Source organism: Mastigoproctus giganteus, chromosome 11 (assembly GCF_048544385.1).
Source record: "Mastigoproctus giganteus isolate SK-2022 chromosome 11, ASM4854438v1, whole genome shotgun sequence".
NCBI classification, from domain to species: Eukaryota; Metazoa; Arthropoda; class Arachnida; order Uropygi; family Thelyphonidae; genus Mastigoproctus; species Mastigoproctus giganteus.
Window position 1 is genome coordinate 129,898,677 of NC_143585.1, and position 27,609 is coordinate 129,926,285.

General features: G+C 40.3%; 1 protein-coding gene across 1 annotated transcript in view; it reads left to right on the forward strand.

Moving 5' to 3' along the window:
* Positions 1-27,609, forward strand: part of LOC150078430 (ionotropic receptor 93a-like) — a 237,009-nt gene that overhangs the window by 126,065 nt on the left and 83,335 nt on the right. Inside the window, exons 2-4 of the mRNA XM_090385539.1 lie at positions 266-430; positions 13,609-13,866; positions 20,453-20,670. Of these exons, the coding sequence (XP_090241665.1) occupies positions 266-430; positions 13,609-13,866; positions 20,453-20,670 (641 nt within the window). The remainder of the gene's footprint in view (positions 1-265; positions 431-13,608; positions 13,867-20,452; positions 20,671-27,609) is intronic.

Genomic DNA, 27,609 nt, shown 5'->3' on the forward strand with positions numbered 1-27,609 from the left:
CCTTTTCTGGATAAAAAAACCCCAAACTACCGGGAAATAAAACCATGCGATACTCACCCGAGAACGGTTAATCAGCCACGTTGTGAAAAAGGCCGATACAATAATTCCTCACGTCATTGACGAGATTCGGACTCAAACTTTTATCACTTCTTTCCCCTCCCTCCAGATCTTAGTTTATGTTTAAAAAGAAAATTAATAATCCATGTATTAAATGTAAACTGAGTGAGCAACAACTCGAAATTATCTATTTCTCTTTCTTTTGCAGGTGTCTTAGTGGATGCTGAGGTAGGCATAGCAGGTTACAATCCTAGGAAGACAGTCATTGACATGCAAAGTGCCTTCGCTACTAATGCTGCGCCAGTCAACATAAAATGGATTGATGATGACAGTCAATATGCGCTCATTACAGACTTCTTGGATGAGTTTTCAGGTGTGTTACTGAATTTTCTTTTTTAACATCTTCACAGCCTCGCTCGATTAGGAACCACCAGAACCTAAATGTATGTTATTTTATTACTTACACCAAGTATAAATCTAACATACTATCGACTACTGATTACATTATGTTGGTAAATTAGTTTAAGTGAATACAATTTATAATAAAGTTATCTGGCTATCGAATTAAAAGTAATATACAGGGTTGTTAAAATTAAAGTATCCCTATGTAGAGGGCTCTGGAGTGAGTTCAAGGCTCGTACTGAAGAGAAATTTGGACAGTAAAGAATGCGCTCGCCATTTATTGCAAAAAAAAAATTAAGATTATGCAAATAACGTAAGTTATTTGCATAATCTTAAGTTATTGCCACAGCCAAACTCAAACTCAAACCCACAGAACAACTTTTCATCTTCCTCGTTTATTCATTCAACTGCCGTTTTCTGGAACAACCTTCCTTCATACGTATTTCCTGAAAATTACAATCTACAGAAGTTCAAGTCCAATATCAACAAATATCTTCTTATTCCTTCCAATATCTTCCAATATCAACAAATATCTATCCAACCCAAGCACGGTACTAAGTACTATAGGTTATAATACCTCTCGTGTTTGGGGTTCTCATAAAAAAAAACAAAAAAAAAAAACAGCGCCACTACTCAGCTCTACTATACTGTATAAAATGCAGAATGACAGATTTCAGCGCAACAGCTGTGCCGCTTACTCGCTGCATATGTCTGACGAATGATGACTTCATAATTAAATGGGACACTTGTCACAAAAACTATTGCAATGAGCCTGACTGTACTTCTGTCGATATTAAGAGATTGAACAAAACTAGAAAACGCAAGTTTTAATGTGACGCTTGTAGGCAACAAACAGAAAAAAATAATGAAGAATTACCTAATGTCATTGTGTCATTTGTGAAGTCATTTGTGAAGATTCTTGCGAATAACAGATTATAACGACCTTGAAGAGTAATCTTCAATCTTTAACCAACAAGAGTAATCTTCTCGCAGACTGACCTAGGAAATGGCATCTTGGGCCATCCTGAAGGATCAATTCTTGGGATGCAATATTTGCCCGGAAGAATACGAGCACTCTGAAGGGGGTTCCGCTAGACAAAGGAGCAATCATAGTCCGAATGAAAGGCAGGAAGAGAACCGTAAGGAATATGTCTCGCATGCAGATCTCGCAATTAAAGGATATCCTTGCAGACTGTATCAGCCCTTTTTCGATGCAGGCTGTGGAATACGCTGAAAATCTCGCAAGCAATTTCATCCCTGTACATAAAATGCTACAGGAACTGCAGGAAGAGAATTTTCTTCTCAAGGAACAAAACAGTAGAATACTGCACACCCTTAAACGACTGGAGGAAAAGCTAGGATGCTTTGAAGCCTGCTAGAACAAAGAAAACTTACTGTCAAGCACCAAAAGCTACAATCTCGCGAGGAGTGCCACAGGGGGAGTTCTTTCGGCTACCCTCTTCGCGGCCACCCTGGAGCCGTTTCTTGCACGGTACTATAATTTTATAACATATGCTGACGATATAAAATTCTTCATAACTTCCAAAGGCCATGAATCAGCAGAGGGTATTTGCCAGATGGCACAATCCGAGAATTTGAGAGCTACCTGAATTGCATCGGTCTCCGTATTAATGCATAGAAGTCTGCCCAAATGACCATAACTTACAAGCGGAATAAAAATTACATCTCGATCTCTGTGAACGGGTCTAGTGTACAAAAAGTGCACTCTCACCTGGACCTGGGTCTTAAGTGGGATGACAGATTCACCTTTGCTCAACACTTTGCCCATATGAAGACAAAAATATTCGCTGTTTTATGGGCTACTATACAAGAACTGGTAGCATTAGGGATCCTCAGCTAGCGACCAAGTACATTTTAATGTGTGTCCTGCCAAATCTGGTCTTCAGCTCCAGATTCACATTATAAGTCCGTCCTTGAGATCGAGTACTGGTTCTTGCGATGGCTTAACAGAGTTACTGGCCACCCTTTTACTATCTCAAGGGCCATTCTCTACTCAAACCTTAACATCACACCCTGGATGCAGCGGACAATTAACAGGAACAAGATGTTTTCTTCTTGTTCTTCACTTCTTCACTACAGCAGATTGTGCTGTAGTGAAGCCAGATTGACTTCGCACAATGTCCTCACTTTCTATAATTTCAGAGTTTTCGTTGTTTGCCATCTTTGGCTGCAATGCTCTTGATTTTCCTGCTTTGTCATCCGTTGTCTTCGGGTTAACGAGATTGGAACGATTTATGGAATCCATTTTCTTTGGTCTAAATGTAATCTTAATCTATTTAATGTGGCAGCCAGAATAAGTGGAGCCGCCCTATAGCTTTGCTGCCTGAGGGATTTTACTTTCTATTTTTCAGACGGAAGGTGAGTCGTTTCCTATTTTGCTACAGGTCAAGCTCCGGGCAGGGATTAACTCGGAGAGTGCCTGAACTTCTGACTGAGCGAGCACTTCCAGGAAAGCGTTGAGAGTGGGGAGATTACCCACAACTTAGTGTCCGCAGGAAATGAATGGCGTTGTTCGTTCAAGAAGGAAATGTGGACATTTTAGTTCTTTTGTGCATAATTATGACCAGAATAGCAAAATCAAAAGTCACAGAACTGTTGGGACACGATCAGTGCCCTGTTTAGAAACACACAAGGGTCACCCTCCCTAGTCAAGAGTGCACTTCAACCACGGTGACAGAGGTGAAGTGCACTCCTATCCTTACAAGATGCACATGCTACAGCAGCTTAAACTAAAGGTATTCGTTTCACATACGGACTTCAGTTTTTGGCGCGAATGACATGTAGTTTGCCACCCTCCCGAGCTCTAGAACAATGCCGTCATGGTGAGCTGACACATTGTTACCAGCGTTGAATCAAAAACGAGTTGAAATGTACTAAAACGCCCAATAAAAACAGAAACAAATCTCACCGCTGTGATCCACTGATGAATATTACTCCTTGGATACACAATTTGGATAACTGACTAACTTAAAACACATATTCCGAACGGTAAGGCAGCCATATTGGCGTATCAGGTGTTGCGATACTATCCTTACACATGCTACAGCAGCTAAAGCATGGTGATGCAGATATTCGTTTCATATACGCACTTCAGTTTCTGGCGCGAATGACAGTGGATATCACTTGGCCATGGAACATCCTTTGGAGTGATGAAGCCCACTTCTGCTTAAATGGACAAGTGAATAAGCACAACTGTCGCGTTTCGGCAACAGAAAACCCTCGAGTTATCCAAGAGGTCCCTTTGCATTCTCCAAAAGTGACAGTGTGGTGTGGATTTACGGCAACATTCATGATTGGGCCATATTTTTGAGCAGGTAATACCGACTGGACCCCGCACCTGTTCCATCACTGGACAGCGATATTATGAAATGTTGGCAAACGCAAAACGAGAGCTGCTGCAACAACGTGGGTGCCTTCAGGATACCATATTCATGCAAGATGGTGCGCCACACCACATCCATCGTTGTATCCAAAGATTGTTAAGGCAACACTTTACAGACCAACTGGTCATCAGCCGTTGTTTCCAGACATCTTGGCCACCCCAATCACCGGACCTCACTCCATGCGACTTCTGGTTGTGGGGTTTTTTGATAAACCAGCTGTATCGGGAAGGATGTCAAACTCTGGCAGATCTGAAGGACAGCATTAGACGTCATGTGCTGGCTATTCCAGTTGACGTGTTACGTTCTGCTGAAGAAAACGCTGTTGTGGGGGGTTGTTTCTGGAGGATATTTATTCTGGGGGGATAATACTTTTTCTTTTTTTTTTTTGTATTATTTATTATTATTTATTTATTTATTTATTATTTATTTCTTTAATAATAAATCACTTGACCTTCCAGACCCACCTCTTTTAACTTTGTATTTCTCAATTAAACTTCCCCCTTAATTTACCTCCCCTCCACGTTAACACCTGACTTGTATACTGCACAGAAGATCACAGATTCTGGGGGAATAATAGTTCGTGTATGTCTCCTCTGGACTGGCTGAGTATTCAGAATGACTCAATACTACACATGATAAACATATACAAATTTGTTTATTTCACAGTATATACATTAAAGAATTGTATCATACAACATCAATTGGTATAATGTTAATAACTGGCATTATATGTGTGTTAAGATGTAAAATTAATAGCAAATGATATAATATGTCTCTTCGTGTCTTTCTGCTTTTTCTCCTTCTGGTTTAGGTTACATCTCATAACATTATTTTTACTTTCTAACAGTTAAACTTCCCAACTGGAATTACCTCAGTGGGCTTAACACCTCTATGGATATTGTCCTAGATTTATAAATCCCCGCTATAATCTTTCATTAATTTATCCCTTCCAAAATAATTCAATCGTAATATCTTGTAACGTTTCTAGTACATAGAACACCTTTACATCTTAACTTAGAACATACCAGTCTCAAGTACATGTATCTAAATCTTCCTTGCTTTAACTTATCCTTGAGATGAAGTACATACATCTATGAACCCTTTTCTTCCTCTTATACTAATCAATACCAAATCTACTATCAACTAAATAAACATTTTTCTAAAGTCCTTCTCTTCAAATCTACTATCAACTAAATAAACATTTTTCTAAAGTCCTTCTCTTCAAATTATTATCTCGTACTTACATATTAACTTAGGGAATCACTCTTTACACTACCTTTTCTCAGTTCAGGGGCGACTCATCATCAACAGCATAGGGCATCATCAGGCTCCAACTGGAATTTTTCATCAGCAAAGTACTGCTGCTCATCTACAGGGATTCTCCTACGTTCAGGAACTCGCTCTTCTTTCCATACGGCTATTAAATAAGTTGCTCCGGCCTGCTTTTTGGGCGTCTGATCAGTTCGACGAAACTGGGAAGCATAATAGAATTATCAGGACTCTTCTTACTACTTTATTAAGAAGCCTGGCTACGTAGCTCTTCCTTATCTTGCTATACCGAGGCTTTCGATCCTTTTTCCTCAGCTGCAGCATAGGTGTTTCCATCTTCAAACGGTTATCTCCTTCCTATTCCAACAACTCTTAAACAGCAACTCATTACTCTGTCCGCTACCTTCTGGCGATTCTCCCGGCACTTCTCGGGATTTCTTTCCAGCCGCACATCACTCAGGCATCTCCACGGGAACTCTCCAAACTTCCACACTCCCAAAAATAACTCCTAACTCCTCTTTCCTGTCTTGCATCTCTTCTTTGTTTCAGGCGCTCATTCTATTTTGATCCAATCGTCGTTCGTTCTCCATCATCTCATTATTCTCATTCGCTCTCTCCCACTTCTTCCGTTTTTCTTGGCCCTTCCCTCTCCTGGGGTAACTTCCTGTTTACAAAATTTCCATCAACTTCGATGAACTACTGGCGTCTAGGAATTTCTAGATATTTCCTTGTGATCATTCCCGATTCACTTACCGCTATTAGTCCACTCTGTTTCTTCTCTACCGCTCCTTGAAATTAATAAGTGCTCAAGGAGTCGGTCTGTTTCATCTAGTGGCTAGCCCTTTCTACATAGTGTATATCGCATCCAGGGTTTCCTTCACCCTCTTAGTTCTTAAAATCTTCCTCTCCACAAGGGGGAGTCGGTTCCCTTGTTCTTTTCTTCCAAAGAGTTGCTCACTTTCTGTTTATGCGACCATGAACTGGCCTTACGGTGCTCCCTTTGTACTAGTGTTCCAGTGCTCCCATTGTCTTGTGTACCGTCCTGCTACCCCCCGTTGTTACGTTAATCCTCCCCTACTTGACTGTATGGTACAGAGCGATCGCAATCTAAGCTGAAATCATCCTATGTACATAATATTATTTAATATATACATTTTTTTCTTGTTATGTTATAATATTTATGGTTATGTTATAATATTTATAACATAACCTTCGCTAGGATAAGTGTAAGAATTTTGTTCTTACACTGTTCTTCGAATGGAAACTGTTGTTGACCAAAATGGAGAACACATTGAACAATTGTAGCGCTGTTCAAGTGATTTGTATTGCCACAGCGCCATATAGTGACAAATTTTGTAACTAATTATTTTTTCCCATAAATGGCAAGCGCATTCTTTATTGTAGCTGTTGTCCAAATTTCTCTTCAGTACGAGCCTTAGAACTCGTTCCAGAGCCCTCTACATAGGGATACTTTAATTTTAACAACCCTTCATTCTTTACATAGGGTAAATTACGATGTGATTCGCATAAACAATATGCTATCAGATTATTTCGCGATAAATAGGTAGAAAGGTGTAGCTGTAATAATTTAAATAATTAAAAGCATCCGTCGAGGAGCCAATAGGAAACGTACGTCATTCTGTTTTGGTTAACAGCGTATCTGGGCAATGAACAACGAGGACGTTTATGTGGAAACTTTGCTGCCTAGAGTTTAAAGATAAAATTCCCTCTGTGAATAATAAATAAAGAAGGGTGTAACCATCGAGTACCTGATTAAAGTAGGCCTATACCACTCGGTACGTGTATAATGCAACATGGAGGCCAAGGCCAAAAAAATCATTACATTTAAGTAGCAGGCTAATTTGAGTTACGATTTGTATTTCCAAGTGCAAAAAAGAAGCAATTTGCTCGTTTCAGTAATAAAAAAAAAAAAAAAAAAAAACACCAACGGCTTGCCCAATTTTGCATTATCACCAGTAAGTGCAGACAGGGGATAAAAATAATAATAAAATACTGTCTTTTTATATTAGATTTTAATTTTTCATAATAACATGAAACCTGGTGTTTTAAATCAATAAGGAATGCAAATTAAACTAATTTTTCGCTTTTGATCACCGCATGTTGGTATCCTCTGCAATAAATGATATTCATCTCTGTAATATAATTCAAAATTTCAATCAGGTGTTCGATCATAGAACTAGTTGCTGTGGCGCTCAACGCACACGTAAGTAGTGCGCTAAAGCAACTAAGGCTATGGGGATGTTTGTAAATTATGTGTATTCTGCGGTCGAATTACTTGTTTATTGTACTAAAAACCGCAGCATCACGGATATGAAACGACTCAACCCCTCGCCTGAGACTTACTAACTCAGTCACGTTGTGAAAAAAACGAAAGCTGATAAAAATTCCTCGTGCCATTGAGGGGATTAAAACCTAGGTCCCAGGCTTTTTCCATTCGGTGTAGGAAGAATAGCGATTACATTCAATGTGCGCCTCCGTAGCCAGGTGGGAAGGAGCAGCAGTGCGTAGCACACGCTTCTTGATTAGACCGGGGTTCGAGCCCGTCACCACCAAATACGGAGGATGCGGAAAGGTTAAGGAATGACCACCGCATATACTGGAGCAATATGGCCTTAGTTGCTAATGCTCCTAAAAACCAAACAACAACAACAACATTCAATGTGCTACCGCGATGATAAATAAGCACCACTTCCCTATACTTATGGCCCCGAGTGCCAAGCGATAGTTCCCAAGCGATCTTTATAGTGCGTTTTCTAGCGTTTTTCCTAGAGTGAGTACTAGTGTTTTCATAAACCCTCCACCGCTCGCAACGTCACTGCTAACCGCTCGCAACGTTACTGCTTCCCTCGCTGAGCAACGTCACTGCTTCAACGCTAGCAACGTTACTGCTAACCCCGCTTGCAACGTTACTGCTATCGCTAGCAACGTACTGCTCTCCTATTCTTCTGATCGCTTGGCCACTAGTTGGCACCGCTCCTGCCTCCACGTGGCGGGGTCGGAAACCTGGGAGAAGGAAGCTCCTCTCCCGGGGCGAAAAGGAGCAACAATGGATTGCGATAACTATCCACCACTAGAGCCAACAGGCTCTCAACATGTTGACACCCGTAGAAGGGAACATGATCCAAGTCTCTCAAAAAGAATGAGAACAGATTCTAGCAAACCAGAACCACCAGCTTTTCTGATAATGCATTCACTATCGAATCAACCAGTAAGCAAATTGTCTCCCTTTGTCATTCAAAGATGTCTTGAAAACTCAGCAGGAACACCAAAAATGGTAAAAAGACTCCAGTCAGGAGATCTATTAATTGAAACCACGCAGGCAAGACACTCTGAACTGTTATTGAAACTTTCAACTATAAGCGGAATCCCAATTAAAGTCACCCCGCATAATACACTGAACTCCTCCAAAGGAGTTATAAGTGAGTGGGATTTACTAAACGTCACCGAAGAGGAAATAGTTACGGAATTACAAGAACAAAAAGTAACACAAGCAAGGCGAATCATGATCAGGAAGGACGACAAACTAGTTCCAACACGAAATATCATATTGACCTTTAGTACACCAAATTTACCAAACTCAGTGAAAGCAGGCTACCTCCACTGCCGAGTCCGGGCATACATTCCAAATCCCTTAAGGTGTTTCAAATGCCAAAAATTTGGACATTCTCAAACAACGTGCAGAGGAGAAATTACATGTCCTAATTGTGGTTCGAAAAATCATTCTCAAACAGATTGTACTGCAAAATCTCCAGAGTGCCCAAACTGTAAGAATGATCACCCAGCTTATTCAAAATCATGTGATCTGTGGAAAATGGAAAAAAAGATACAGAAGTTTAAGATTGAAAACAAAGTATCATATCAAGAAGCAAGAAGACAAGTCAAGGTAACAATGCCAAAACGCAGCTATGCTACTGCTACCCAAAACTGTCAAGCTGTTGCTATCCAAACAGAAGTGTCAATCCCTCCTAACACTTCCATTGCAGAATGGGCACGATCTGTACTTTTGACAAATCAGCCCGCTAACAAACCTGTTTCAATCGACGAAATAAACAATACTCCACTCTCAGTTCCATCTAAAATTACGTCAATTGATAAATTACAAAGGAAACCACAAAGACAACGCGCCACTGAATTGCAACAACCTAATTCAAGCAGCATGGACAGCGAAGCTGTAAATGCACAAGAGGAAACAATCCTTGATCTTCATGCAGAAGATGACATGGAAACTGGATGTTCATCTACTGGTACCGATGAGGTAGAAGGGAGTACAGAATACGGACGCCCTTTTTTTCCAAGAAAGGATAAGATAAAACATGATCGTCAAAAGCAAAATGCTCCATCTTACAAGAAACAGACAGAATCATCTTCCCTCTCTAAAACCAAATAATGATGTACATCGCACAATGGAATTGCAGAGGTTTACGCAGCAATACCGATGATATATATGATTTGATCTCGCAATATAATCCGGTAGCCTTTTGCTTGCAAGAGACTTACTTAAATCCAAAGGTAACTTATTCAATTAAACATTTTACAGTCTATAGAAAAGATAGAATTAGTTCAAGCCATGCACATGGTGGAGTTGCAATTTTAGTGAATTGTAAATTTCCAGCAAGAAACATTCCTCTTCAGACCCACTTAGAAGCCGTTGCAGTTCGTGTAGCAATGGGAAAAACAATAACTCTTGTCTCCCTGTACCTTCCACCTAACAATATTTACACGTTTCAAGAATTAGAAGATCTTATAAAACAAATACCATCTCCTTTTTGTCTTCTTGGTGACCTAAATGCACATCATCCGCTATGGGGATCTGCTCACATGGATAATAGAGGGCACTTGCTAGAAAAGCTCATAGACCAAGTGAACCTAACTTTGCTAAACACTGGTCAAAACACCTACACTCATCTCTCCACGGGATGTATGTCAGCAATTGACTTGTCTATTTGTTCCCCTGAGTTACTTCCTATTATTGATTGGACGGTTTTAAATGATCTGCACAACAGTGATCACTTCCCAATAATATGCAGAATCCAAACAACGCAGACACCTTGCCCTGATCATCGGGTATTATGGAAATTTTCTAAAGCAGATTGGGAAAAGTTCTCTGTCTCCATCTCCTTTGATAGCCAATTGATACAACTAGGGTCCATTGATGATGTCACCGAGCACATTACCAAACAAATAATAGCAGCAGCTTCCAAAGCAATACCAACGTTTTCTGCTTCCAAACATAGAAACCTGAAACACTGGTGGAATGATGCTTGTACCATAGCGAAAAAAGAAAAAAATAAAGCCTGGAATCTGTTCCGTAAGTTTCCAACCACCGACAACCTGATTCAGTTTAAAAGGCTTAAGGCAAAAGCACGGCAAATTAGAAGACAAGCCAAAAAAGAATCATGGATACAGTTTGCATCTTCTATCACAAAAGACACTAGCAGTAAAATTATTTGGAAAAAAATTCGACAACTAAATGGCAAATTTTTACCGGTTTCTGCTCCAATTTTAACCAAGAACGGACAAGAAATATCTTCACCACAAGAAATAGCCAACGCGCTTGCAGAGACTTTCTCTGAAACTTCAGCCACTACAGCTTATGATATTTCCTTCCTACAAACTAAAGCCATTGCAGAAAAATATAAGATAAATTTCCAAACTACCCAGTCTCTAGCTTATAATCAACCTTTTCGTGTTTTTGAACTCCAAACAGCACTAAACAGATCGCCAAATAGCGCTGCCGGAGCTGATGGAATCTATTATGTAATGATGAAACATCTAAACAATATAGCTCTGAATTTGCTAATAACACTCTTTAATCGCATCTTCCTTGAAGGTGTATATCCCTCTACCTGGCATCACTCCGTTATTCTAGCCTTTCCCAAACCAGGAAAAGATCAATCACTCACACAAAATTATCGACCAATCTCCCTCACCAGTTGTCTAGGTAAAACTCTAGAAAAGATGATACACAGGCGACTTACCTGGGTTCTTGAAACTGAAAAGCTGCTAAACAACAATCAATTTGGTTTCCGACAAAACAGGTCCACTTTAGATCTCATGGTGAAAGCAGAGACTAACATTCGTAATGCTTATGTGAAAAACGAACACCTTGTAATGGTAAGTTTGGACATTGAAAAGGCTTTTGACACAACCTGGAGGTATGGCATATTGCGAGAACTTTATTCCCTAGGATTGCGGGGACATTTACCGAAATTTATTCAAAACTTTCTCCAAAACAGAACATTTCAGGTTCGTTATCAAACAGTGCTTTCTCGTATTTATACCCAAGAAGAAGGTGTCCCACAAGGGTCAATACTTAGCGCTACTCTTTTTTCACTCAAGCTGAACTCTATAACCCACAACATTCCCAATACTGTCGAATTATACATGTACGCTGATGATCTCACTCTATCTTGCAGTTCAAAAAATATTCATACTATTGAAAGACAGCTGCAACTCTCCATAAATAAGCTAGAAACATGGACACAGAAGAACGGATATCGTATGTCAGAACAAAAAACTGTTGCAATTCACTTCTGCAAAAAACGTAAGCTGCATCCGGAACCGGAGCTTCGGCTACAGAACCACCTGATACCACTCACCAGTAACCTTCGATTCCTAGGTTTAATGTTGGACACCAAACTTAACTTTGTTTCTCACATAACATATCTCCGAACTGTATGTTTAAAGAAATTAAATATTCTTCGGTCCATTTCTGCCATGAAATGGGGTGCCGACAGATACTCTCTGCTACATCTGTATCGTGCTCTTATCAGGTCACGATTAGATTATGGAGCTGTTGTCTATGACTCTGCTAGGAAAAGTGCACTAAGCAGACTGAACACCATCCAACATAGTGCCCTTCGTACTTCGCTAGGAGCCTTTAGAACATCCCCTGTCCAGAGTCTGTATGTAGAGGCGTACGAACCTCCACTTCACCTTAGAAGGAAAATGCTACTCCTTAATTATGGAGCCAAAATTCAAAGCCTTCCAGCCCATCCTGTTCGACCATTGCTTCTCAACCCTGATTGGATCACGTTCTACAACAGCAAAGTTACAGAAAATAGACCCACTGGTATTCGATTAAAAGAATTGATACATGCCTGGGACATAAACTTTGACAATATGCTTCAAGAGAATGATGTACCTAATCCACCCTGGTCTGTAACTCTCCCTCACTGTGATAAATATTTTCAGCAATGGGGAAAGAAATCCCTGCCAGATGAAAGTATTAAACAGCTCCATAAAGGACATGCCCTCAATAATGCTCAACGCTGTATAATATATACAGATGGTTCGAAAACAGACTCTTCTGTTGGTGCTGCAGCTGTTTTTCCCTCTTTTACAATTTCTATATCACTACCAGTTGAGTGTAGCAGTTACACTGCAGAATTATATGCAATAAAATTAGCCCTAGAAAATATAAACACTTCCTATAATACTAGCAGTATAATATACACAGACTCCAGGAGTGCAGTGTCTGCTTTCGACAATAATCTTTCAATATCGCATCCCATCATAAAACAAATTCTTTCCTGCTTAAACCACCTACGAAGTAAGAATCATAAAGTGTTATTTTGCTGGATTCCAGGGCACTCTGGTATCACAGGTAACGAGAGAGCAGATCAGGCAGCCAAACAACCAATCAGTGCAATACCATCACATTACCAAGTACCATACATAGATTATTTGCAGCGCATTAAAAAAATCTATACAATCCAGTGGTCTGAAATCTGGAGGTCACAAACGAACAACAAATTGCTTGAAATCAAAGAGGAACCAGCACTATGGAAATCTAGCTTAAGGAAAAACAGACAAGAGGTTGTGCTAGCAAGATTACGCATAGGGCATACGCATCCAACCCATGTATATCTACTGAAGCAGGATGTCCCACCTCAATGCACTCATTGTGCTTTACCACTTACTGTGAAGCATATACTCATAGATTGTAAGCAGTATTCCTACTTCCGAAGGACTAGTTTTCTTTCACTCTCACAAATGAAAGAGCCTCTATCACTTGCTCATATTATTGGAAACAATGCGAATTTAAATGAACTTTTTACTTTTCTTAAGCAGATACAAATATATGATTTTCTATGATTAAAAACTGGAATGAAATATTATATGAAAACATGTTATAGGAACAGGCACATTTTGGCCTTAGTTGCCCTTGTGCCCAAAATACCAATACCAATACCTATACTTATAGTGTTTATCATTTGCTATTGGACGTAATGGTAATTAACTTTAAACGCTGAATACATATCATGGTGTCAATCTGATATCCAGGTTAATTAATTACATCTCTGTTCACTCCTCCTGCACAACTCCCTGTTATACCACACATTATCGATAAACATAAGATAAATTTAATGTTCTTATACTCCGCTCAGTTTAGACTGTAAACTTTATGCACTCAACTATGTATAAGAATTAATGAAGTTTCTTCTGTTTGCAGAGTACAATCTCACGGCAGTGGTGTCTGTCCTTAGCTGCTCAGGAACTAAACAAGCCAACAGCGACCTGCGAGAGCATTACGCTACTACAGTGCACTTACCGGTACTCGATAGAGGGTGTCCTCGACCTTATCCAGATCAAGGAATTGGTTTTCCCTATACAAACAGTTTTTCGGATATTGTTCCCTTAATGGCGGACTTGCGGCAGAGTGAGCTAACTGATTGGCAAGACGTTGTACTGCTGCATGACGACACTGTAGGTAAGATCCTAACATTGCCTTTCTCAAAAAGTAGGCTTTAGGACAAATCAAATTATATAATCATAATAATCCATGGCATTAAACACGCGCAGAAGTCAAATAAGGAAGCTTTAGAATAATTGCATTATATATGCGGTATATAATGAAGAAAAATTATTGACTGACACAGCTTATTTCAATTTCTAATGCCTATTATGAAAAATGCTTCAAAACTAAGATGGTTCCTTCAGTAGCCGAAATTATTAGAATCAATCAAACCAACATGCATTTTTTTTCAATTAGCAAACAAGTATGAGTATTCGTATGTGTCAAATGTGTAAAAACTTAAAATTATTCTATATAAAGAAGATATGCATTATTCATATCTAGCGCACTCTTTTTTCCGCTAGGGGGATGATTGTGTCCGGCTGTCTGTATGATATGCTCCGTAAACTTTTCTTGTTTTGTGTGTTTTTTATTTAAAGTATTAAGTTCCTATTAGTGCCACCACATAAGGATAGGCCCTTGGACTGCCAGGTGCAAGTACTGTATTATTTGAACGGACAACAGATAAGTATTAAATGAATTTCTGCATGTTCATTCCGCTACTCCATACAAGCGCTTTCAGCCATTATCTTGTAGTTCAACTTATACATGTGTCCAACAGACACTTGACCTTGACCAGGCATTAGAGTTTTGCCTAGCCGCTCTGTTCTTCCCTCCCTACTTAGTCCCTTGCTCCCTGTGGATTTCACTGCAGGGCAACTAAGGCGACCGGCTGGTCACAGTGCCTATTGCTTGCTAAACCACAACTGTGGTGATATTAAATTATCTAGTAAAACTACAGTAACTGAATTCAATATGACAAATACTACCTCCTGTCAAAATTCTAACGTCTGCACCATCTGTGGGACCAGCTCTGACCCCATTGTCCAATGTATTGAGTGCAAACAATTAATATGCAATGACTGTACACATTCTGACCTGAAAAAATTAAATAAAAGTCGGCGGAAATCATTCTGTTGTGATAGATGTCGACTCAGAAATTCTCAGAAAAGCCCTATAACTGTTGCAACGCCAAACAGCACGGAACCTGAGTCACTTTCCTCCTCTTCGGCTAACAAAGTTGAAATGCCGTACTCTAGTACATTTGAGACAAATATCATGCCAATAACTAGAAATACCGACTCTGAATCGTACATGGATGAAGCCTCTAATCCTTCTTTGTTGTCGCATCAAATCTCAGATGCATCAACTCAAACATCTGTGCTGTCAGAAGATCTCAGCGCTAACTCCTTCCCTACGGAAACTCTGAATCCAACCTTTGGTATTCTGCAATCAACTGAATTCCAGGAACTACTCTTTAACACTATGCAGAAAATCCTCATTCAAACTCATCTAATCAGTGCACCTCATACTGCAAACTCTGAAATTCTCCTGGATTCTAATACACTCAATGAAGGAAACAGCGAGCTATACACGGAGATTTGTGGTATAAAAACAATATTAGCTAATCAACAGGCTGAAATTTCTGACATTAACGCCCAAATTAAAAATCTCACATCAGTTATGTCTTGCCACTTAAGGGAAGCTAGGAAGAATTCTGAACCTACTCTCGACACCAATGGGCTCAAAGTGAATACGAATTCTTCATTAACTGACGATGCCCTCAGTACTGAGACCAGATCTTCACCTTCCACCGGCCTCAATAGTTCTACTGCTGCAAATATTAACTTGCCCAAGCCTGCTAACATTCATGATTCAAGTCATTCAACTGAGCAATTTATTGCCAAACAGACTCTGTTAGATGATTCTTCTGATGTAAATAGAACCACTCCTCCCACCTACTCTCCTCTGCGGAACAGTTCTGTCTGTACTTCTATTTCACAAGCTCAGAGTCACCAAGCGGAATCCTCTTCAACATCAGTTAAGGCAACATATGCAAAAATAACTGCTGCCACATCTAATGAGGTCTGCAAACCTGTCTGTAGATCTGCCGCCACAGTGAGTAAACCTGTTTCTGATTGCCAGTCTCAAATATCGCACCAAAGATCAAAACAGAACAAACCGTCAGAAAATATTAAAGCATCTATATCTCAAGGTACTTTCTCCAAGCTTCCAGCCATAACTCATCAAACACAGAATGTAACTACTGCAGAAAAATCTCAGTTACTCAAACACAAGTATAATATCACAATTATTCCCACAAAAGACCGAATTTTTCTTTCTAGACTTGGACCCTCCACTAAATCTGAAGATCTTATCAACCTAATTAAAGAAGAATATGGTTTCGGAGTAGATGTCCGTTCTCTGAAGACACGATGTCCCGCCTACTCATCTTTTATAATAACATGCCTTCCATCACAAACAGAAAAAGTGTTGAATCTAAGATCCCTTTTATCAGGGGCTCTAGTAAAACGCTTCACGGACAGACCATCAAGGGAGTCCAAAATCTCCTCTCCACCGGCATAGCAATCAGATACCCTGCTATCTACACATACTACGTTCTCCTCTCGTCATAGAATCCCCAGATCCCAACTGTTCAGTGTTTACCTTCAGAATTGCAGGAGTATAATTAGCAACCTAAACCACTTCAGAGCAATCCAAGGCTCACATATTTACGACATTTACCTGCTCACTGAAACCTGGCTCTCCATAAATATTGATGATCAGGAAATTATAGATGGACAATATACAATCCATAGAAAGGACAGAGGATCTCGTGGAGGCGGAGTAGCTATTATACATTCTAACCATATACTCTGTGAAACTGCATCAAATTTCACAAATATTGAATCAGTATACTGCCTTCTTCATCTTGGCAAGTTAAAGGTTTTAATAGTATTGCTTTATTTTCCACCTCCCTTAACTAATATAGACCTCCAGTACTTAGAAAGCTCGCTGGAATCAATCTTCCCACTAATTCAATCTGCCGACATAGCAATGGTTTTGGGTGACTTTAACTGTCAAATGGCCAATTTAGAATCTTCTTCTCCATCACTGCAGACTAGGGCTCTCTTTAATATGCTTCACAGCTATGGTCTGGAACAAATTTGCAACTTTCCAACCAGAGAAAATGCCTACCTCGACCTAATATTTTCCTCTACTCATATAGATGTTCACACCGACAACCCCATATTTCACTCGGATCATTCACCAATTACTTTTGACATCACAGTGACTTCTCATAACTTCAAATGCAGCTCCCGTACTCCTCGATTCAATTTCAGAAAGGCTGACTGGCCTCTGCTCAACCTAGCTCTAAGAAACGTAGACAAGCAGCTCGCTGACGCTATGGATGACATCGATGTGCTCACCAACAACATGATTAACTGTGTCCATTCAGTTATATCTGACATTGTTCCTCAATCCCATCTTACCGCACGCTCTACCTACCCGCACTGGTATAATAGTGAACTAATACGTAAAATTAAATCCAAAGAATTCTACAGAAACAAATATAAGCAAACAGGTGACAGTCAATACTATGAAATATTCAGCCAACTCCGCAAAGAAGTGAAAACTCTCATATTAAACTCCTACAACATGTATACAGAGTCAGTTCAGGATAGTCTGCTTACTCACAGAGATATCAAACCATTCTGGAATTTCATGAAGCATAAGAACATAACCAGTAGAAAGTTACAACTCCGAAACGCAGATGGAATTCTCTTATCTGACGAATTCAGTATTGCTCAAGAGTTTGCCAAACACTTTTCTAGAATTCAAACAAATGATACATTGAGACCTGCCTCATTTCCTGACTTCACACCTGTTAAAGATGATATCCTCATTAATCTCTTTATCACTGATGAAGATTTAAACTCGGCATTAAAAAGCATGAAAAATGACTATACTAGAGGCCCAGATGACATTCCAGGCCTATTTTGGAAAAGGACTGTCACTACATTGAAACCCCTCATACTGCGGATCTTCAACCTGTCTCTCAGGCTGGGGAAGTATCCTAATCACTTTAAGCAGGTCAATATAGTTCCTATTTTCAAAAAAGGTGATAAAAATGACGTATGCGATTACAGACCCATAACCTTGCAAAACAGCCTGGCTAAACTCTTCGACACAGCAGTGCACAAACATCTCTTCGAATTCTTCAAGCCTTTTATCGATCAGAATCAACATGGTTTCTGCAGCGGCAAGTCAGTAGTCACAAATTTACTTCCTTTCTGGCAATACACCTCTGAAGCTCTTGATAACCACCTACAAGTTGATGCAGTCTACACAGACATATCTAAGGCATTTGATAAAGTCCCGCACGAACAACTTCTGGAAAAACTTAAGCTGTATGGCATCCGTGACCCTTTGCTCTCATGGCTACGCAGCTATATTACGCATCGTTCCTTGAGCGTTATCATCGATCAAGTGAACTCAGACTGTTTTATACCACTAAGCGGAGTACCACAAGGCTCTCCCTTAGGTCCTCTTCTCTTCATTGTTTTCGTAAATGATCTTCCTTCTTTCATCTACACCTCCAATGTTCAAGTTGCTCTCTATGCAGATGATCTTAAGATCTACTCAGCAGTGAAGGAGACTACCGATTCTCAACAACTTCAATGTGCTCTCAATAAATTCTCTCTGTGGCTATCTCTGAATGGCTTGTCTGCTAACCCCTCGAAGTGCAAAGTTATCTCTTTCTCATCTTGCAGATCTCCACAACTAATGAATACGGAGTATAGTATTAACTCTGTGATCATCGAAAGGTGTGACCAAGTTAACGACTTAGGGATTCTCTTTTCCAGCAGTGCTAAATTCGATGCCCATGTCCTTAAAATCACCAGCAAAGCATTCAAAACACTGGGATTCATCAAACGGAACACATACAAGTTCAAAAACTACAGATATGCGGTTATCCTTTATAAAACTATTGTACTGCCAATCCTTGAATTCAGTTCACCCATCTGGAATCCTCACACAAAGACTTTAACTAACAAAATTGAAGCAGTCCAAAAAAACTTTATCCGTTACCTTACGTACCGCAATCCTCTATTCTATCACTCAGTGTATTATGAATCGCTGTGTGATTACTTTCATCTAAGGCCTCTGTGCACTAGAAGAGTTACTGCTGACATCGCCCTCCTAGCCAAAGTAATCACTGGAATTTATGAAGCATCTGATATCCTGAGTAAAATAAACTTCAATGCTCCCTGTAGACAGGTCAGGAACCTTACACCGTTTCGCCTTGACTCTGCCAACACGGACTTAATGAAGTTCAGTCCACTGAACAGAATCAGCAAATCAGCAAATGACTCTCGCATTGACTTCTTTGACAACTCCCAATCACTGATGAACTCCATCCACAAGTTTGCCTCTTCACTTAAACTGCAAAGTGACTAGCTCACATCTAATTATTGTAGCTTATTATTTGTTATATTATTTTTCTATTCTCTAACGGATTAATTATTACTTGTTTTACCGGTAACTTAACTTAATACAATCCTCTTTTGTACATATGCTTTATTGTTTGAATTTGTATCAATGTTTATCGTCCTGTAGGATTTCACATTATTGTTATTATGTTTATTGATCTGATCTCAGATACACTGTTAATGGTTACCTGTTGTGTATCTTTTTATTAATAAAATAAAATAAAATAAAATAAAAACATATTGTGGGTAGATGTACCTTTACTAAAAGGTGAAAACAAAATGTGATGCGATCAAATAATGATTTATAAAATTAATTATACCACGTTGAAAAGATATTTAACCCTAATGTAATCTAGTTTGTTAATTAATTTCATTTAAAAATTGTTTGTTGTTTATAAACAGTAAAACCTGTTTGGGTTTGCTGTTTAGTTTCTCATATGTTGCATATTTGCATTTTGTCTTTCAGTTCCTCTGAATTGTTTGCAGATTGTTGTCCTGGTTATTGGAATAACCATGTTTAAAACGTGTTGTTGGTCTTAGTCGCTCGAATCGGGAGATCCATGCTTCATTTGCTGTTAGCAAGCCATGATAGAAATGCGAATGTTTCGGGAATTTCAACAGGGCCGGTGCCTCTTTTCAGGACTCGTGGTTCTCCTAAACTTTCTTCTCTAGTATGTGTCTGCATTTGCCCGTCTGGTTAAGTGTGGTGGGGTTTCTTAGCTTGTTTCCAGCAGCAAAAGACTGTACGCCTTGCTTCCCTAGATGATTATAGGCTTTTCTGCTTATTTTATTCCTGAAATTTTCGCTCGTATGTAATTAGAAATTGGCACCCCTGGTTGAAACTATCCATTCAACGTGGCATAATAGCATTTTAATTTTGAAAATAATTATATGTGCGTTTGTTTTTGCGTTAAGAGCCAACGCATATCCTAAAAAAAACTTCCAGATTATTGAAAAAGAGAAAGAAGGTTCGGCAATAACTCTTTTCAGGCTGCTCATTACGTAGGCACCACAAAATAAACGTAAACCTTCCTAGCAAGTAATAGTTGCAGTATAAATGGCTTATGAAAGCAAGACTGTCTGAGTAGATTCAGAAAGCCTTGCAAATATCCCAACTTCATTATGGTGAATCGTGTACTTAAAAATGATCATCTGTTAAGTGCGTCTTTAGTTGAGGGATAAAAGACAGCTGCTTACAAAGTTATTTTTTCTTATTTCTATTGCAGATCTTAACTCACTTGAAAAAATAGTTTCCATATTCATGGCGCCAGGCTATACTCTAAGGCCAACCACCCTCACATCATTTAGCTTGTGTCTAGGAGGAAGCTGTGAAGACTTGGACACCGCTGCCACTCAAACGCTGAAACCATTTGAAGGAACAGAATTTCCCAATTACTTCTTGATTCTTGGTAAGCCCAAGACTCTAAAAACAGTAACGAAAAAGGTAAGCAATCAAGACGTATTTCTAATAATGAAAAGCTTTAGAGAAGTAGTAGTTCTTAAATAACAAAGTAGAAATTATATAAACTATAATTTATATTTTAGAAATTATGTAAACGTTACCGGCAGTAGGAGAAAGGACATTTTACTGCAATGTGGGCCTTTTTAGCCAATAATACAGCACAATCTTCGTCGTAGAGCACTTCCTGCCAATGTCGAAGGAAACATTCCTGCAACAGAACTATCTTCAGTAGTAATAAATAAATACATCTTTATTTGTCCTACCCTAGGCGCCTCCGTAGCCAGGTGGGAAGGAGCAGCAGTGCGTAGCACACGCTTCTTGATTAGACCGGGGTTCGAGCCCGTCACCACCAAATACGAAGGATGCGGAAAGGTCAGGAATGACCACCGCATATTCGCGGAGCAATATGGCCTTAGTTGCTAATGCTCCTAAAAACCAAATAACAAACAAACAAACAACATTTGTCCTACCAAGATATATAAATGGTGAGAGACAAATTCGCTTCACGGCAGTATACGCCAAGGGATTTACATATAATACAATATAAAGGGATATAACAACACCACCACTGAATACACTACATACGCATTACACATGTCTACGTAAGCACAGCGTTGAGTCACAATTATTCCAGAACGCACAGAACTGTTATGCGACAGTAGCCTCTGAGCGAACCACATCGCGGTTTGTATCCTCTACTTCGGATCTTCTATTAGCCTTTCAGTGTCAATACCAATTTGAGACAAGCTATGGATTGATTCCAGCGCCTTGGCTGGTATGAAATTATCGGCCATCTTCAGTCTATTAGCTTTGATCCTCAGGGATTTGGTGCCTCTTAGACCAGATAGCGGGATGCGCCACTCAGAAAGCTGCCAGAAGCACGGTGATGTTATCATTGTGGTTATCAGTCGTTTCCAGGCAATAATGTCTGATAAACGCTGTAATTTCAGCAAACTGCGTGATCCTTAACTGATGAGGGAGATGGTGTTTACTGTTGGCCCACTTCAGTCGCATATATACTCCTAATGTGGGTAAGGGTAGCTGACGCCCACAATTCAGCATCATATAATATGGTCGAATACACCGTTGTTCTTATATATCTTGCGGTTGTCGCAGTTGGTTTTACTTGCAAGAGGTGTTGTTTGGTTATCCAACGTAGATAATTTAATCTCTTTACAAGCCCGTGAAAGTCAGTTTGGTGTCAAATTTTATTTCCAGATCTCTATGAGCTGTGACAATCGGGATAGGTGCCCCATTTAGTTCTGGATGTACGAGTAAGTGATTTTTTGAGAGAGTACACCATCATTACAGTCTTCTGTGGATTTAGGGCTAGGCCAAAATTTTCTATGTATATTACTAGCTCCATAATCTTATGATTGATCTGGTCACACACCGCACTGTTAGACAAGGCCGGTTGGATGATCGTCAATATCTTAATATCATCTGCGTATGTGTATACATTATCCCTGCTCTCCCAGAAAGAGATAATCATTGCGGTAAAGAGGAGTCCGGATAAGATGTCACCTTGTAGAACTCCTGCATGGACTGGTCATTGGAAGATCTGACTGTCTGTATGAAAATAAATGGATCGACAAGGTAGTAGGAACTTCAGCAGGTTTCCTTTTATTTGGAAGGCGTGCAACAGCAGACGTAGTAGAGCATTTACATTGAGACTATCAAAGTGGCTTTTATATGAGCATATATTATTTTAACTTCATTTCCGGCTTGGAAAGCTTTCAGTATCGCGGTCTGCACTGTAAGGAGATTCGTTTAGTTGACCTGTTAGATATAGCATAATGAATTTTTTGAGGCTGACTGGCCAGGATCTGATGCGTCAACTTTGGGAGTAGAACTTTCTCCAGTATTAATTTCAAGAGTGTAGATGCAGTAGATATAGGCCTATGGTGCTCCATGTGGTTAGGGTTTGAAATTTTTGGCATAGGGATGACAGCATACTTATTCCAGTTTTCAGGGAAAATTCTATTAACAAGTATAGAGTTATAAATAGCTTGCAGTGGTTCAATTATGTATAGGCTGAGACGCTTTATCATGAATTGAGCAACCCGATCGACTCCAGCTGTCTTAGTGGCCTTGAGGATGTTAATGCTCTGTTGTTGTTGTTATTTGGTTTTTAGGAGCATTAGCAACTAAGGCCATATTGCTCCGGGATATGCGGTGGTCATTCCCTTGACCTTTCCGCATCCTCCGTATTTGGTGGTGACGGGCTCGAACCCCGGTCTAATCAAGAAACGTGTGCTACGCACTGCTGCTCCTTCCCACCTGGCTACGGAGGCGCCTAATGCTCTGTATCAGCGCTTCTTTTGTGATAATAACCGACTCCAGCTTATTATCAACCAACGAAACCCACTCAACCTCCACGACCTGCAACTGATGATGTATGTTGGAGAGTCTACTGATGTGGTCTGGAGCAGCAGTGCGTAGCACACGCTTCTTGATTAATTAGACCGGGGTTCGAGCCCGTGACCACCAAATACGGAGGATGCGGAAAGGTCAGGGAATGACCACCGCATATCCCCCGAGCAACATGGCCTTAGTTGCTAATGCTCCTAAAAACCAAATAACAAACAAACTGATGTGGTCCATCCAAGCTTCACCTTCAATTCGCTGATATGTGTCATTCCTATGCCTACACCGGGGTAGCTTTCCCTTGTCAAGTGGTTCTTTCATGTAGCAGTTGATTGCTTTAGATTTTTCCCTATTGAATCTTGCTCTGGCAAATGAGTAGTTAATTCTGTCTTGTGTATCATTTGGTAGTTTCCATTTCCTGTGCAGAGTTTTGCTTTAATTTAAACAGGACAGTTAGGCTCGTGTTCCACCAGGTTCGCGATCTTGATGAAATCCTTACAAGTTTGGAAGCCGCAAATTCTGCAACAGAGTTGATCCAACTGGTTAAGAGAGATGTTGCGAGTAAGGCGTCACATGTGAGTAGGCAATTCCATGGGATATAGTTAGCAGGATATAGGCATTTATTCGGGTTCAGAAGGCTGGCGAAGTCACAAGCTGGCTCTTGCATTTGTCGTTAACATTGAAGTCAACGTAGGGTATCACAGCGACTGCAATTTAATCGGATAGAAGAAACGTTTCTGGAGGTACATCGATTAGACATTTATCAGAAGACATAATCAGGTGTAGCCTATTTTCACCTCTTGTAGGCACGTCATTGATAAGAGAAATGGGACATAGCTTCAGCCTATTTAACATGGTGTCCAGCAGGTTATTTGAGCTGTGGTGGAAGATTGAAATCGCCACATATTATATGGGTGGCTGACACATGTTGTTTGTTCTACTACGTTATTTATCAATTGTAGATTAGGAACAGGAGGGATGTAGACGACTGCTATATCTATAAGTGCAGCCTCATAAGGCTCTGAATCCGAGTAGAAGGCAGAGATCGTCTGAATCTCGTTGTCACGTACAAACAGGGCTACTTCTCCACCCCTCTTATCAATTCTCGATTTGGAGTAGGCCTAGTATCCACAGCAAGTACGGACTCTTGATTTGGCTGTATCCAGGTCTCGGTGAGACATACAATATCCGCAGAACATGACAAGAGCATTTGTTCTAATGTGTCTAACTTGTTCCAAATGCTTCTAATATTTTGATAGAATATCTTCCTCATGGCTGCTGGTTTTAAATGTAACTTGGTAGGTTTTCTAAGAGGTTTAGGCTTGGGATGTATCATATGTCGTGTCGTGACTATTGTAGGAATTTTACTGACATTTGACTGACTATCAGACAGAGGATGATCATCGTGCATATAACTGAAAGGGCATGGATATTCTGTGATGGCTCAATTTCATGCCTGTGGCGTCATTCTTGCGTGTTTATGGTTGGTTTACTGGAAAATACATAGCGTGGTGGTTTAATTCTCGGGGGAGGGGGGTTCAATTGTGATTCAATGGCCTGATGAGAGCTCCCTCCTGCCAGAAGGAGGGGCCGGCAACATTATTAATATCTTTTTCATCACAAATAATTTTGAAGGACGCGTATATGAATGCCCTCTTCACGGTTATATTTAGGAGTCGCAGGAATTTTGATCTAATTTCTTCTGGAGTCGTCTGAGGGTTGATTCGGGAAACAAAGATGGCTTTAATTTTCCGGATTGGTCTTGAGATCATTGGCTTTATTCGAGAGGCGACTGACATCCTACTGCAGCTCCTGGTGGTAGGGTATTGTGTATTGGTTGTAGAGCCAGCGTTGTAGTGGCTTTCCTCTCTGCGATTAGATGAAGAGGGAGGCACCGCATATCTTTTGCTCACATGGTGTGCATTGCTCTTGTGGGGTTTTCTGCTCCCTTTTGATTGGTTGTCCGCGATTTTCAGATGATTCCAGACGACCTTGCCAATCCCTGTTTGGGATTGGCAAGGTCGATTTGGAACCTGTATCAGTCTGCTGATCACCTGGGACTTTTGGAGTAGTTCGCTGGCCTATCTGTGGACAGTATGTTGCGACGGACAGACTGAAAGTTGTTTTCTGATTACTGGTACTACTTCAGTCTGATCCGGCGGATGGGACGATCCTTCACATAGTGTTTCTGTGATCTCCTCATTTCCATCTTGAAGAGGGTCACGAGTCTTCTTAAATGTTGGCCTCCACAGACGAGCCCTCACACGCCTTTCTGATTTGTTGTACAGCGATTCTATTCGGCATAGATCTGAGTGACAGTCCTTAAATGTCCCATTATTCTAAGATTCTCCCCGTGTGGAGAATGGATGCCCCCCCTCTATCCTTTTAATTTCTGTATCCAGGTGTAACTCTCCCTACCATCCATCTTTATTTTCAGGCGCCTCCGTAGCCAGGTGGGAAGGAGCAGCAGTGCGTAGCACACGCTTCTTGATTAGACCGGGGTTCGAGCCCGTCACCACCAAATACGGAGGATTTGGAAAGGTCAGGGAATGACCACCGCATATCCCGGAGCAATATGGCCTTAGTTGCTAATGCTCCTAAAAAAAAAAAGTTGAAGTTGAAATTTTCTTTATTTTCAACTGTACTTACCTACCTACTAAAACTGTTTTTTAGTGCTTCTTTCCAACAAAAATGTGTTGTTTTTAGGGGGCTCTTTGGCAAGCTTTGGCGACGCCAGAGTTCTCTCCAGCCAGAAACCTTACACTGGCCCACTTCCTCGTGGAGGTGGGTCAGATTCCTCGAACAACGGATAGGGGAACCCCGCGGCTAAGTGGCCAGAGCAACAACATACCAACATAATTCCACACTACCCAAGACAATAAACACTATGTCTCATTATTCAATTTTGTGGAAAGGAAAACTGTCCTGCGTCAGTGTTTTGGAAGAATAGCGTTATCTAGGTTATTACAACGTCGCTTCCTCTATCTGTCTTATTTCTCTAATGCCACACCACGAAAAGCAGGTCCAACTCATCAGAGTGCCATCACTGCACTTCACACATCAAGATGGTGAAGTTAAAGAATATCGTTATGTATCACAAAAGCAGGTATATGGATATTCGTTGCTGTAGGCTTTACTTTCTCTAAATATCACATCATCATGTTCAGAGAAACTGCTGAAAGGTTAGGACGAGTCATGCAATGACATGATTTTGACTCAACGTTCTCCATATAAATTATGTGAAATATTATTTGTCAACTGTTGGCACATATTTATTGACTAAATAACCAACTAGTCTGATATATTTTATCGAAATACGCAGTCATCATCCCGCTAAACCACGGGTCGACGTATGAAGCCTCACCACCATGCTCTGTCCGTGTACTTTTCTCCGTCGTTGATTTCACTCTAGTTTCCTCCTTTCTTAATGACATCAGTCTTTATCATGTCCTATCACCTCATTCTTGGTCTCCCCTCTTGGTCTTTTTGTTCCTTAATTGTAAATCAAACATCCTTCTTGGAAAATGCCTCTTGACATGTCCAAACCATTTCAAACGGGACCTTTCAATCCGATTCCGCAGTTTTTTCAACCTGAATTCTCTCCCTAGTCACATCATTTCTGATTTTGTCGCATCTTGTCTTTCCGGCTGTGCGCTTCACAAATCTCATTTCTGCCCCCTGAATTCTGCTTTCATCCTTTTTACTCTTAGTCCAAGTTTCAGAATCATTTGGTACATAATAGGTCTGGTATATAGCCTTCTTGCATTTCAGTGGTATGTTCCAGATCAGATCTCTTGTTTGCCTATAGAAATTGTATCCTTCTACTTATTTCTTCGTCACTCCAGTCTTTTTAATGATGCTTCCTAGATACTTTAAGTTGTTAACCATTTTAGCTCTTTCCCTACCATTGTACTGTATCCTTCAAGCTCGCCACTCTTCTCCTGACTGAAAACCAGTCCAAATTAATTGGACATACTAGCCCACATGTCAACTTGCCGTTGCACTCGTTCCCTGCTCTCTCTCCCATTATGAAGAGGTCATCTGCGAAGAGCATGACTTTCATCTGGTGTTGTCCAAGTTGTTCCGCCACTCTAAACTGCACAGCATTCATGACAGTTATGCATAGCAGTGGTGACAGGACGCCTCCAACCTGATGTTATTTCGAAATTCTCCGTCAACCCCATCGCTGTTCTTACTTTGCTCACTGTATTGGTGTACATATTCTGAATTCTCTCCACAAGATATTCCTCTATCCCCCAAGTTTCTTAAAACCTCCCACACTTTCGCTTTCTTTATGTCCATAAAATTTTTCTATCAGTTGCCTGATGCAGAAAATTAGATCCACTGTCGATCTTCCAGGCCTAAAGCCATCCTACTCTCAATCGTTCATCTTATCTTTCGCTCTGATACTCTCTCGTACAACTTATTCACATGTGATATCAGTGTGATGCTTCTATAATTGGAACACTTCTTCCTGTGCCTATTATTGAACAACGGTATGATCAAACCTCCTTTCCAGTTCTTCGACAATTGTCTCTCATTCCAGATCTTGCG